General features: G+C 41.9%; 1 protein-coding gene across 2 annotated transcripts; it reads left to right on the top strand.

The window, feature by feature from the left end:
- The first annotated feature begins 2,755 nt into the window (after positions 1–2,755).
- Positions 2,756–5,055, top strand: LOC144701127 (uncharacterized). Of its 2 annotated transcripts, none has more exons than XM_078572844.1 (6): positions 2,756–2,912; positions 3,083–3,114; positions 3,521–3,706; positions 4,368–4,415; positions 4,495–4,562; positions 4,847–5,055. In XM_078572844.1, the coding sequence occupies exons 1-6, from the start codon at positions 2,860–2,862 to the stop codon at positions 4,895–4,897; spliced, it is 438 nt and encodes a 145-aa protein (XP_078428970.1). In that variant the 5' UTR covers positions 2,756–2,859; the 3' UTR covers positions 4,898–5,055. The 2 variants fall into 2 exon arrangements, with proteins under 2 accessions (XP_078428970.1, XP_078428969.1); XM_078572843.1 differs by having other exon boundaries at positions 2,757–2,912; positions 4,368–4,418.
- The last annotated feature ends 8,346 nt before the right edge of the window (positions 5,056–13,401 follow it).

The raw sequence follows: 13,401 nt of genomic DNA, 5'->3' as shown, positions 1-13,401 counted from the left end.
ATGCAGAAGAAACAACCAAGGAGAATTGGATAATGAAAAAGTAATGTCACCATAGATCATGTGTTTCACACAAAAATCAGAATGATGGTTCTAATAAATTCATAAGTTTCAGGTTCTAAAAATTTATTATACAAAGTTATAAATTTAGCAAAAGTCTAATCAACATCTTTACAAAAGTTATAGGATAATATCTTTTTGACACCAACATAGTTAGTGTCATAAGATTGCCAAAGCACTTTTGGTCCCCCATAAAAAATCTTCAACTTAGAGGATGAATATCTTATACAAGAATATAGAGGAAGAAATTCTAAGTCCAAACACAAATATTACCTCACGAGATGAAAGTTTTGTTCCATAACATGTTCAAGTGTGTACACACGAACCACATAAAGTGATGAAGAATATTCAGAAACCTAATCATTTTGTTGGACATATTGCCACTGGTGAAGTCAAGACATTACACTTTAAAGATGCTGGTCCTCTTACTTAGAACAAGGTGGTTCAAGGTTCCAATTCTCATAAATGGCAACAAAAGATGGATTCTGAAATTCACTCCATGAACCAAAACCAAATATGATATTTGGTTGGCCCTCCCAAAAGGTATAGTACCTATTGAGTGTAAATGGATTTTATGAAAAGAGAAAAGAAAGAGAAAGAAAGAAGAAAATAGAAGAGAAGAGAAGAAAAGAAAGAAAAATAAGAGAAGAGGATGTGAAAGAAGAAGAGAAAAAGAGAGAAGAGATGAGGGAAGGGAAGAAGAGAAGAAAGAGAAGAGAAAGAAAGAGAGAGAGATATGAGGGAGAAAGAAGGAAAAAAAGAGAACAGAAGAGAAGAGAAGTTAAGAGAAGAAAAAATAAGAGAAGAAAAAAAAAGAGAAAGAAGGGAAGAGAGGAGAAGAGAAGAAAGGAGAGGAGAAGTGTGGAGAAGAGAAGAAAGGAGAGGAGAGGAGAGGTGAAGAGAAGAGAAGAGAAGAGAAGAGAAGAGAAGAGAAGAGAAGAGAAGAGAAGAGAAGAGAGGAGAGGAGAGCAGAGGAGAAGAGAAGAGAAGAGAAGAGAAGAGAAGAGAAGAGAAGAGAAGAGAAGAGAAGAGAAGAGAAGAGAAGAGAAGAGAAGAGAAGAGAGGAGAAGAGAAGAGAAGAGAGGAGAGGAGAGCAGAGGAGAGCAGAGGAGAAGAGAAGAGAAGAGAAGAGAAGAGAGAAGAAGAGAAGAGAAGAGAGGAGAGGAGAGCAGAGGAGAAGAGATGAGAAGAGAAGAGAGGAGAGGAGAAGAGAAGAGAGGAGAGGAGAGGAGGGAAGGGAAGAGAAGAGAAGAGAAGAGAAGAGAAGAGAAGAGAAGAGAAGAGAAGAGAAGAGAAGAGAAGAGAAGAGAAGAGAAGAGAAGAGAAGAGAAGAGAAGAGATGAGAAGAGAACAGAAGAGAACAGAAGAGAACAGAAGAGAAGAAAATATAAAGAAGAGAAGAGAAGAGAGGATATGAGAGGAGAAGGGAAGGACGAAAAGAGAACAGAAGAGAAGAGAACTAGAGAAGCTAAGAGAAGAAAAGAGAAGAGAAGAGAAGAAAAGAGAAAAAATAAGTAAAGAGAAAGAAGGGAAGGAAGAAAAGAGAGCAGAAGAGAAGAGAACTAGAGAAGCTAAGAGGAGAAAAGAAGAAAAGAGAAAAAATAAGTAAAGAGAAAAAAGGGAAGAGAGGAGAAGGAAGAAAGGAGAGGAGAAGAGAAGAGAATCTATACTACTATAATAGAAATTGGTGTACCCTTCTGGCCTCTGATTGGCTGAAAAGAGAGTGAGAGAGAAGAGAGAGAGAGAGGAAGTGGAGCCCCCTACCCGCCGCCGCCCCGCCCTCCTCCCCCAGCCTCCCGTGCCCCCTCCCTGCTGCAGCCCCGCCCCTCCCCCGGCCACCCGCAGCGGCGGGGAGGGGGCGCGGGCGGCCGGGAGAGGGGCGGGCCTGCCGTGTGCACACATAACTGCACCGAACAGATCCGTGTGCGGTGTGGTGTGCGAATATTCTGTGTGAAATTCACACAGAATAGAGTTATCTCAAGCGAGAAGAGAGGATATGAGAGGATGAGATATTAGAAAGTGGAAACGAATTCTTAAATGATAATGCTTTAATTTTATGATCAACCCACAATTGTTCACATTATAATTACATGTTGGGATGATACTCTTGTCGTACTTTCGGATGAATCTTGGCCGTTGGATTTTATTTATTATCATATTTTGACATAGATGATGCGTTGTGATTTGATTTGGTTGTGTTGGTCTGAACTAGGATTGTTGGAAGATTCACAAATGACGATTTTAGATGGACGGAACAGGACTGAACTGAGTTCCATTCAGTCATCCGTCCGCAACATTTTAGTTGTCAGTTTCATCATCTCTGTACTCCGTCATCATCACAACTCCGTCATCAGTTCCGTTCCGCCATTCGTCTGCGATAGAAAACGGAACTGATGACGGACGAATGGATGACGTTGAAGAGAGAGAGGGGGGATTTCCATCAGGGAAACGTCATCAATCAGTTCCGTCATCCGTTTCGTCATTTCCATCATCAGTCATCATTTTAAGATGACGGATGACCGAAAGTAGTTCGTTCAGTCATCCGTTCTTCGCTACGGACGAATACGGATAACGGTTATGCAAGGACGGATGACGATCAGTGCAAAATGTGAAAGTATTTAACCAAGTACTTTAACTACAGTCTACAGTAGTACTTTTAACTACAGCAGAGTCTTTAACGACAGCAGAGGAAGAGTATATCACCTCAAAATCTTCCCAACCTCTTCATATTGAAAATGCTTCTCTTTCCGTAGAATAAGCGCCGGATTCATCCTCTTTCTACTCGTTTGGTGCGTCGCGGAGATGCTCGAGGACGCAGCTCATGACGTTAAACGCTACGCTCCTCCTCCGATCAGGCAAGCGGTTTTCTCTCTGATTTTTTTTTAGCTTCTCGGGCTGAAATTGGGGAGATTTCTGTGAAAATTTTCAACTGGGTTTGAGGGTCATGCGAATCATGGCTAGCTGAAAGCTCTTGTTTTCTGATCCCCCGTGGATCTACAAGATGACATTCTTCGTTTTGTTTTAGGAATCAAGTGCCCAACTGGCGAAAATCTGGAGGTGGACTGTTTCTCTCTCATTCTCTATCTCTCTCTCTTCTTCCCTCACCACCTCTCAGATTCGCTCACTATGTCTCTCTCGCTCTCTCTCTCTCTCTCTCCGTCTGTCTCTCTCTGTCGGTCAGTCAGTCTGTCTGTCTCTGTCTCTCTCTCCATCTCTCTCTCTTTCTATCTCTTTCTCGCCTCTGCTCTCTCTCTCTCTCTCTTCTTCACTGTCTCAACCTCACTCCCTCTCTGCTCTCTCTCTCTTCCTCCCTCCCTCTCACTTTCTTCCCCCTATGTCTCTCTCTCTATAAAGCTATCTGTTTCTCTATCTCTCTCTCTCTAAATCTGACATTTTTCGAGTCTCTATGTTCACTGTTCCGTTCTTCTGACATGTTGGTGCTGTGCTCTTATTAATCAAACAGAGAGGGTCGACAGGATAAGCAGCTCCCATGTCCAGAGTGGCGACAAGATTTGGGACAATTCTACAGCTCATCCGTCTTCTTCTGCATACTGGGACGATAAGGTTTTCATAGAAAGAAATTCTCAGTCCAGATTGATTCCCTTACAGGGATGCCATAGCAGGGAGGCTGAAAAATTTCTGCATCGGAGTAAGTTTAAAGCTAGAAGAATGCTGAAAAATAAAAATGATTTCTGCTAAATTTTTTCTCATTAGTCTGTCATTGGTTATCATGAATGCCTCATTCGTGTATGTACCTTGAAAAAAGTTATGTTCTTTATGCCGTTTGGAAAACTACTGGCTACAACTTAGGTTTATGCTACTTAACCGATCTCCACTAATCTTCCTTGGACGCGTCTCCAACTATCTGCCTTCCCTTTGATAATCTCTTGTGAAGAATCTATCATTCTTGTAAGTGGAACGGGTTTCTGGTCTTTCTGCTGTATAAGTGACTGATTAGAACTCTGGTTTCTGTATGATCACGTTGTTCTGATCTGTGGATCATGTCCAAAATCAAAAAAAAAAACTCAATATCAGTGTTATAGGTCTAACAATTTTCTGAGTGCTTGGTACTCTTTGGTGCCTTGTGATTTTTGGATCGTTCAACTTGCCATGTATGACAAGTCAAAATGAGCTCTATAACAGCTAGATTTCTGCCTTATTGACTAAAATTCTGTCATTCGAATATCTTTTAAATGACTTAAAACTTTAACAAAGATTGTCCAGTGGATAAATGATGTACCTTTCTGAAATAACATTGGACAAACTTGATGTGAACACTCTAAACATGCATTCTTTTATGCAAAACACAGGATGGGCTGCGGTTGTCGATTCCTACAAAAACAATATTGATCTGCCTGGTGGTAAATGGGTGGAATCAAAGTAATTCTTTTGTAAATTTCTTTCCACTCGTATGCTTAACTTTAGTCCTCTGAACAGGGCGACCCGTTGCTTATTCTGGAGGAAGTGACACGTCTTGGGCGGCGCAGCTTAAGTTTCCTCATCAGGTGGGTATTGTCCCCATTAGTCAGTTCGTGTTAGGATGAAAATGATGATGGTGAAGTTATCAACACCTTTTGTCTGTAGATAGAATGAAGTTTTTTTCTCATCTTCACCTCTACTCACTCTCCTTCTGCTAATACCACTCAGAAAACGAAAGATGATGGAAGAGTCATCAATATCATCATCATTGGTTGGTTGGATGATATGAAAATTTTCATCATCGCAGTTTCCTCCACTTATTTGTTCTCACCCTCCAGGTACTCTGTTGTTTTGATTTTTCCTGTTTTAGATGGACTTTCTAGCAGAGCTCAGGCGAGCCAGCCAGAGCACTGGTACTTGAAATGACCGGCACTGCTGTCACTCCATTCTTCTTAGCTAGCTGGTTCAAGGTTTTTGTCTTTATTCTCTCATATGTATCTACGAATTTGGGAAAAATGAACAGTGCTGTCTTATTTTAGTCAACGAAATCTAGATAATGATGTATATCTGTATTATCCAGTATTCAGTATGCCACATTTGAACTTGCAACAGAGACGTCTCGGGCATAAATAAAAAATCAATTGTTTAATTATTGCAGTTAATATGAATGTATTCAAAAAGTGTTGCTGAAGCTGTGGCAGTACTTATAAGTTGCTCATAGGTAGGCCTGGTGAAGGCCTGGAAGAAGGTCCTTCAGGCTCAGTAAAGGCCCATTAATAAACACGCCCACGTGTCAATGGTTCCACTGCCATTGGAGGTCCAATGGCAGCTAAAGGCGGGGATCATTTGAAATCCTGATCTTGATGTTGGTCGTCATCGGGTACATCGTCAGATCGGTCATTGAGGCGATGCTCTGATATTAAGATGATGTCGGACGTTGTCGGGGACGTTGTTCGATCGAGTATCAAGGCGATGCTCGAATACTAAGATGATGTTGAATGTCGTCGGGGACGTCGTCTGATCGGGTATCGAGACGATGCTCTGATACTAATTTAGTGCTGGACGTCGTCGGTGACGTCGTCCATCGGGTAAATCTATAAGGGAAAATGTAACTACGTGATGACGTGACCTAGGCAGATGTACGTGCAGGTATTGTGGGGTTTCGCCGAACTCTGAACTGCGGGACGGGCAACTGATGACCGTGACGGTGACGACGGCGGCTACGGTGTCAAGCAGAATAACTCCGTTGGTGCTTGCACATAACGGGTGGGCTCGACCTTTACCTAGGGAATCACTCAATATGTAGTTTTCTAGATACAATTACTCACCTAATTCTAACCTGAGCACAGTGGAGTGCAGCCAAAAATATATTGAAAGACGTAATATAACTGACAAGCAAGAGGAACGACGTACCTTGTCGGTGGTGATTCTCGTCGACAATGTCTCCATCGATGCAGAATCCGGTGCAGGCAGGTGTGGTAGAGGTGCGTCGGGGAAGGACCCGGAGTAGCTCTACAAGCAACGTGGTGTTGGAGCAAGGTGGGAGCTGAGATGTGGAGAGAGAGGAGCGGTGGCATGGCGTCACAAACTGTTGACCTAGGCTCGACGGGTGTGACTCATCAAGATGAGTCATCACGGCAGAGCACGGGGATGCAATGTCTGTGGAACGGAATGTGGCCTAGGTACCTGACAACGGCAGTAGCAGTGGTCCACCATGTGCATAGTAGTGTTCATTGGCGGCGTGCACGGATGGGTAGGCAACGGTGCCATCAGCGGCATCGTCGCGAGCAACTGGTCATGGTGCGCGCGGAGTGTCAGCAATGGCAATGCCAAGAACGGCGCACGTTGACGCAACAAGCCTCGCTAGTGGGCAAAACGTCGGACGACGACGCGGGAGAGGTGTGTTGTGTGGAAAAAGCGGCGTCGACGTGGCATGCGGGGCACTCACCATTGCAACAGTCAACGCGTGCGTGAGTGCCGCAATGTCCGTTGAATGGGCCTCGTAGGGATGGCGCAAGAGTGTCGGATTGAGTTTTGCAGGTGTGCCGACATCCAACGGTCAAATGAGACGTAGCGGGGTCGCATATGATATTCGGCGTAGAGAGCGTCGACCTGGGACAATCTAAGGCTTCGGGTCGATTGACGAGTATGTTGACATCCTGCGGTCAAAATGTGCGGTGTCTCGTGGTCGGCGGTAATACCATGCAGTCAAGGACGTCGTTTGGGGGCTTGACACGAGGTGGTGCGGTCGAACAGTGCGTGGGGCTCCTTTCCACCCACACGGGTGATGCCTGCAAGGCGTGGGGGGAAAGATGACTGGAACCTGGCTCTGACACCAAGATGATGCCAAAGGTTGTTGGTGACGTCCTCTGGTTGGGTACCAAGACGATACTCGGATACCTAGATGATGTTGTTTGACAGATAAATCCCAAAGGACATGTAACTACTTGACGCGATGAATCCTAGACGGAGGTATGTGTTGGCCCTGACTCGTGGGGACTCGTCGACTACGGCAACTACGGCATAATTCCGGTGACAGAGACAGTGACAATCACCTTTGCGACCGGTGACAGAGATAGTCACCTTTGACCCTCGTCGGAGCGACGACGGTGACTACGACGTCGAACGGGATAATTCCGTTGATGCTCGCACGTAATGGACAAGCTTGACCCATACTAGTGAATTCACTCGAGACATAGTTTTCACGATAAAATCTCTCACTTAAACTAACTCGAGCGCGGTGGAGCACAATCGACAATATACTGAAGACGGTAATGTAACAAACGAGCAGAGGGGAACGACAAACCTCATCGGTGGAGTTCCTTGTCGTCGGAGTCTTCTTCGGTGCGTGGGGCCGGTATGGGCAGGCGTAAAAGCCGAGGCGTGTTGAAGGCGAGTACGGCGTGGTTCAGCAGGCGGCGTAGTCGCGGCGCTGGAGCAGACACCAGAGATAGTCGGAGATGAGGACCATGAGGAGCGGGATGACGATGACGCTAGGGGTCCGGTGGCGAAAGGTTTGGCGGGCAGAACAATATGCGCGTTAGGCGACGGCACAAGCGATGTGACCAACACGTTTCGAGAGGCGACCGACAACTTTGCTAATGGGCCAGAAACCAGGCGGGTATGGCGAGCTCCAGATGCGACTACAAGCCGTCACGTGGCCCGCGGGCATTGCAGCCAGCTATAGGGCCATCGTGGACAGCCTTTGTTAGATGCGAAGATACAAGGGAAGCCTATGATGCGGGCACTGATTGTGTTTATGCAGCGTCGCACAGATGCCCAATCGCCAGGATTTATCGCGGTGCTCAGGCAGATCAGCGGGCAGGTCGACGGCTCTGGGTAAGGTCGCAAAGGTTGCAATATTCTGTCGGTGGTGGTGACCACGTCACGGGAGGCAAAGAGGCCGTTCGTGCATTACCTTCTTGATCAAGGAACAGGGCGGTGCACAACTTCGTTTGTGAGTCACCACAGATGCTCGAAAACGTCGGTTTCCTCTCTACAGGTCAACGTCATCAGTCTTCGCTCGGCAGTGGTCGAACGCCGTGGGATCATCGCCCTTGCATGGGATGTTTGAATGGGACACGTTACCTTGGTTCCAGTGACTCGTCGCACGTTGGGACGACTGGGCAACTCGGGGCTATTGATCGGAGATAGACGACTCTTGCCGACAGTTGCACAAACGCGCGATGGTTGCACTAGATGTCAGCGTGCGTAAGGGGGCATTCGTGAAGCAACAGAGCGTGCCGACGGTTCTGCGAACACGGTCGTTACCACATCGCGCAAAAGAGGGGTTTGACCAACGATGGAGGAGGCCAGTGGAAATATCCTCTGATTCTACCTCATTCTTGCTCCTTGTCTACATCTATTTCTCCTTCTTCGTTGTGAGACCCAAGCCTTGAACTTCAATTCAAAACACAAATAAACTTAGGTCCAAGTTCTAGGGCACCATTGTGCCCCTTTTTATAGGGGCACGATGTCTATACTAAGGGCAGGGGTGCCCTTAGAAAGAGCACAAGAGCCCTTACTAGGGGTTCTTATACACAAGAACCTCCCTTTAACACAAAATAAAAATATCTTTCACACAATTTGATGACATGAACACGACAACACAAAAACACTAACACAACATGACGACATACACAAACACGCGAACACGATAAAATGACAAATTGACGAGCACGAACTGGTGAAAAATCAAAACATTTGATGGCGTAGTCACGATTTCACCTGGGGTATTAAACCCGAGTGTCTTCATTGTCGCCTTGGTATGCCGGTCGGGCTAGACGCGAACCGTGGGCTGTCAACGACGATGATGGCGGCTCTAAAGACGTCTCCCATGGAGTGCCTCCGCACTCCCACGCAACAGTGGTCACCGCCGCGTTTGCGCCTGTCCTCCGCGCACGCACCTAGCCCTCCGCCGCCCTAGCACCCCTGGTCATCCACCTCACACTCCGGATCCTTTCCATTGGAGACTCGCCGTCTTCGGTGCCTTGCCGTTGTCTTCGATTTCACCATACGTGGATATTTTGCTGTGGACTCTGCCAATCAGGTATCTTCTCGTCTCCTCCCCCCCTCCCCCCCCCCCCCACAACATTATATTTCAGTATTATTACTTAGTGCAGTGCAGTCTTCCCCTATCGATTCCGCTACCTTGGCGAATACACCCATTGATATAGGATAGCCACTTGTCGAGAGTTAGGATTTCATTGTGGTGGAAGGACTACTCGTTGATCCTTATACTTGGAACAACTCAGGCCCATCAGATGCCCCTTACACCGTAATCATCTAATTTGGTCTTAAGGGTCATTGGGAGTCTAACTTGATCAATATCTCTCTTAGTGGAATCCATCTGTCGTTCACCCTAGTACGTAGACGTCTCTAATTGCTCATTGGGGTTTTCTTATCGACATTCATTTCATTTAACAACATTATCGAAATCAATCCATTACTTTTTACTGTGTTGTTACGAACCGTCGATCCAGGTGGAATTGTATTACATCAAGAAGACTCCTCAAATTTCCCAAATTTGCCACATAACAATGTAGAATCATGTCCTTGAAGTCATAAAGAATAGCAAACATTGGTACAAAATCCATGCTTTAAGTTTGGTTTAATCCACCACTAACATATGCGCTCAAAATTGTCATAAGCAGCAATCTTTTCCACAAAACTTCCCTACAATGACATTTGTTGCAAGATATGTGGTCTACAAGCCAATGGTACAATCAAGTTCCTCATTCAATATTCATCGACAATATAAATTCATTATAATGTAGATCCAATGTTTATAATTGAAGTCCATGAGTAAATCAAATGAATAATTGAATTATGTTGAGGTCAGAATATGGTGATCATTACTCTTTAAACATTTATTTTATATATTCATATTTTAAGGATACTAGAGAAGGACATATAAATATTAAAAAGTATTGTACTGTTTAGTCCTGATCATATGGTTAGTGTGACTGATTCCTTAGTGATTAGTGTGATGATACTAAAGACATAAGTGGGTCCTCTTTGGGAAAAGAGTTGTGCATTGATATGTATGAACCCCTGAATGGCATTAAACCTAAATATCAATCGGGTCATTCATATAATACTTGTGCTAGTGTTCCTTAGACCTAAGATATCAAAGAGAACTTGTGGATAAATGGTTATGTTTTGACTATGTCAGATGGGTTCCTAATCTCTGAATCCCAAACCATCTTAGCTCATATATAGAAAGAAGTTCAAGATGGTGATTGTGTGGTCAAGATGGGATAACCTTCCCTCAATATAATAGGAATTTGGCTCAAGTAAGAAGATGCGGATAAATCTCAAATCCTGGTAGTGAAAATATTAGATAAGATGCTACGTCTATGGCAACCATTGCATGAGAGAGTTGGCATTTTCATTTCAGTCTTCTAGAGCACATATACCTTGGTACCCCAAAATCTGGCAACTCAACCTATTGATTGGGTTAAAATGATCCTCGATTTATTAAAATATATGATGATATAGCTAATAAATAAGGTCAACCAATAAAAGTGCGGCCTTTGATTTTATTAACTAGAAAATAAATAGGGTGAGACAGGATAGTTATAAAACGAAGATGGATAAACATGGGAAATGTTGAAGTAAGAGGAAGATAGTGCCATTTATAAAAAGGATCTCGTTTATTAAGAGGAAGATAGTCCAAAATTTCCCATGTGTCTACATCTTTCCATTAAATTCGTCTATCACAACTTTGTATGTAATATATATCAGAGTCAGTTCATCCTCCCAATTAAGCAGGCCCTCTTGTTACACAAAAGTTTCATGTTAATGTCATTTGAGTCCGATGATTACAATAATGGCATGCCTTATGGTTAGTTCATTAGCAATGAACTACAAGTGAGATTATAATGGATAGCATTTCAATATTTATGTATCTATTGAACGGATTACTCTGCATGATTTGTATATTAACATGTGGCTTAACACAAAATACAATTATAAAAATATAAAAATTCATTTAGTTCAAGTCATTTGTGTTATTTGTTAATATGTGTAGCTTAGCTCTAATCCATAAAATAAAAACCCATATAACTTTCTATTGGTCAATCATGTTTACAGGTTCTTACTCTCAATCTATTATCCATGATAGGTTATCATTAAAGATGGTTGCCTAGATCTTGACTTTTCTAACACATCAAAGCACACTAAAAAATACCTTTACACCACAGGCCACAACATTGTTCATATACACCTAGGTGTAGCCTAATGTCCTCACTCGCCATGTCTGCTGCACACAATGGTTGCATGATTTGTTCACATGCATTCACAACTGCCGCCTGCGATATGTAGGTGAAGGACACATTATTTTATTTAATTCAATTAGAGATCTAGAAATTTCCCAAAAATGCTTAAAAATCTGATAGATATTTTCAAATTTATTCAATTATAATACATATTTATTTTTTTACATTAGTATTAAGGTTTTATATTTTTTCATTGAATTTTCACATAACATAATAAAAAATAAAAATATATGTTAAAAACATCTAAAATAACATATATATTTACTGAAAATTCACTTTAAAAACCTACGTTTTCTGGATTGGACCCTTTTTATGTGTTAGTAGGGAGTTTTGGTAATTTTTTACATAAATGCCATTATAACCGTATTTTATAGTTTATTACATATCCAATATCATTATAGATTAAAAAATCCAACGATACATTTCTATGTGCTAATATACTGCATACTTAGTTAATCATTGCTCAGTAATAATGTATTGTAGCTAATAGTCCACTCATTGCATTATATGGGAAAAATTAACCTGGTACTTATTTCAATTAAAATATTTGATTTTATATTAAATAAATATGAAAGAAAGAGAATGTATCAAACTAGAAATTAGGAGAAAATTTACAGAAACCACAAATACAGAAGAGATACATAAGGATTAATATATATTAGAAATAAAAGTTAAATGTTAACATGGTATGCTCACATGCCAAATTAAATGGTCAATGATTATGTTATTTGAAGAAAATGAGTTTTTATCAATGTGGTGGATTACTTTCATGTATGAACATAGTATATTAAACATTGTGAGGGAATGTTAAGAGGGAAATAGTGGATGACTTAGTTTTCTGAAGGCATCTTTATGGGATGTTCATTTATTTTAAATTACACAAAGAAACTAATATAGTAGCTTGCTTAAATAGTAACAATGTTTTTCTTGAGGATGTTGAAGAAGCGGATTTAGGGCGTAATTTAACTGTTGAGGAAATATTTTTTCATGCGACAAATTTATAGAGTCACCTTAGCACGGTGTTAATGAGGGTCTCATCAATTTGGAGCACAGGAAATCAGGTAAATGTATTTCATAAAAGTGTAGAAAATTTGTAGTTATAAACTTTTCAGAAATTTATTATATATTTTAAAAATTTAGAAGTTTTTATCTATATAATTTCAATCTAGGAAAACATTTGTGAACGATATGAAAAAGACATTTTAACTGATTGTACAGTGATAGACCCAAAATTTATCATGTAATTATACATATTTTAAAGTCATTTTGGTATCATTTCATGTGTATGTTCTCCAATTTTATAAGAATTTTTATTTTCATGCATTAAATAGGGCAAGTAATGAAATAATGCATTTTATGTCATTTTTATGCTTGTTCTACAACTTCAAGTATTTCTTAGTAAAAATATATTTAAGAAATGTTTAATTTTCTAATGTTCTATTTAGTATGTATCTATGCTATTTTAGGGAAGAAGACGAAGTTGGAGAAAGAAATAGGTAGAAAGAAAGAGACGGAATGTAATGAACAAGAAAGAAGAGAAATATATACATATGTAAAAATAAAATAATTTTTTATTGGGCTGGCTAAGGAGCTGACCAGGCACACCATCGCCCAAGACAGCCACATACAGGTGAGCGCGCAGGGCGCTCAAGCCGGCCCGCAGCCAGCAATGGGCAGCGCTCGGTAGGCAAGTCTAGCCAGCCACACATGGAGGAAACGAGAGAGGCCCCAACTAAGGCGCGATAGAGTTCCATAGAAGCGGATTCCACTGGCACGCATGAGAGGTATTGATGCAGGATGACTAGGACTGACACAGGTAGTGATGGATATTATGTGGCCGTTAAGCCAATCACACTACCATGTTTATTTAAGTCCATTGAATAAAATATTTACGTTCATTATTATTTCGTCCATAAATACGTGCAATGACTTAGTGTATTATGATGAGATCATAATACAGTGATCACTGGTCTTTAATCATGTATTCTAGATATTCCTATTCGAGGATAGTCGAGACGGACATCGAATTATCTAGATAGAATAGCACTAGCTGATCCTACTTATTCAATAAGTATAGCTGATTCTGTGGCTATTAGTGTGGCGACACTAAGGATAGATAGTGGGTGCTCTTTGGAGAAAGAGTTCA

The sequence above is a fragment of the Wolffia australiana genome, chromosome 3 (assembly GCF_029677425.1).
Source record: "Wolffia australiana isolate 7733 chromosome 3, ASM2967742v1".
NCBI classification, from domain to species: domain Eukaryota; kingdom Viridiplantae; phylum Streptophyta; class Magnoliopsida; order Alismatales; family Araceae; genus Wolffia; species Wolffia australiana.
Note: the sequence above shows the minus strand (reverse complement) of the source record. Positions and strands in the feature narration are given on the sequence as shown.

Excerpts from the sequence above, each read along its gene's own strand:
- LOC144701127 (XM_078572843.1), top strand. The coding sequence starts at position 2,860 with ATGCTCGAGGACGCAGCTCATGACGTTAAACGCTACGCTCCTCCTCCG. Across the intron at positions 2,913-3,082 it reads TACGCTCCTCCTCCGATCAG|GAATCAAGTGCCCAACTGGC; the intron begins GCAAGCGGTTTT and ends GTTTTGTTTTAG. Across the intron at positions 3,707-4,367 it reads TGAAAAATTTCTGCATCGGA|GATGGGCTGCGGTTGTCGAT; the intron begins GTAAGTTTAAAG and ends TGCAAAACACAG.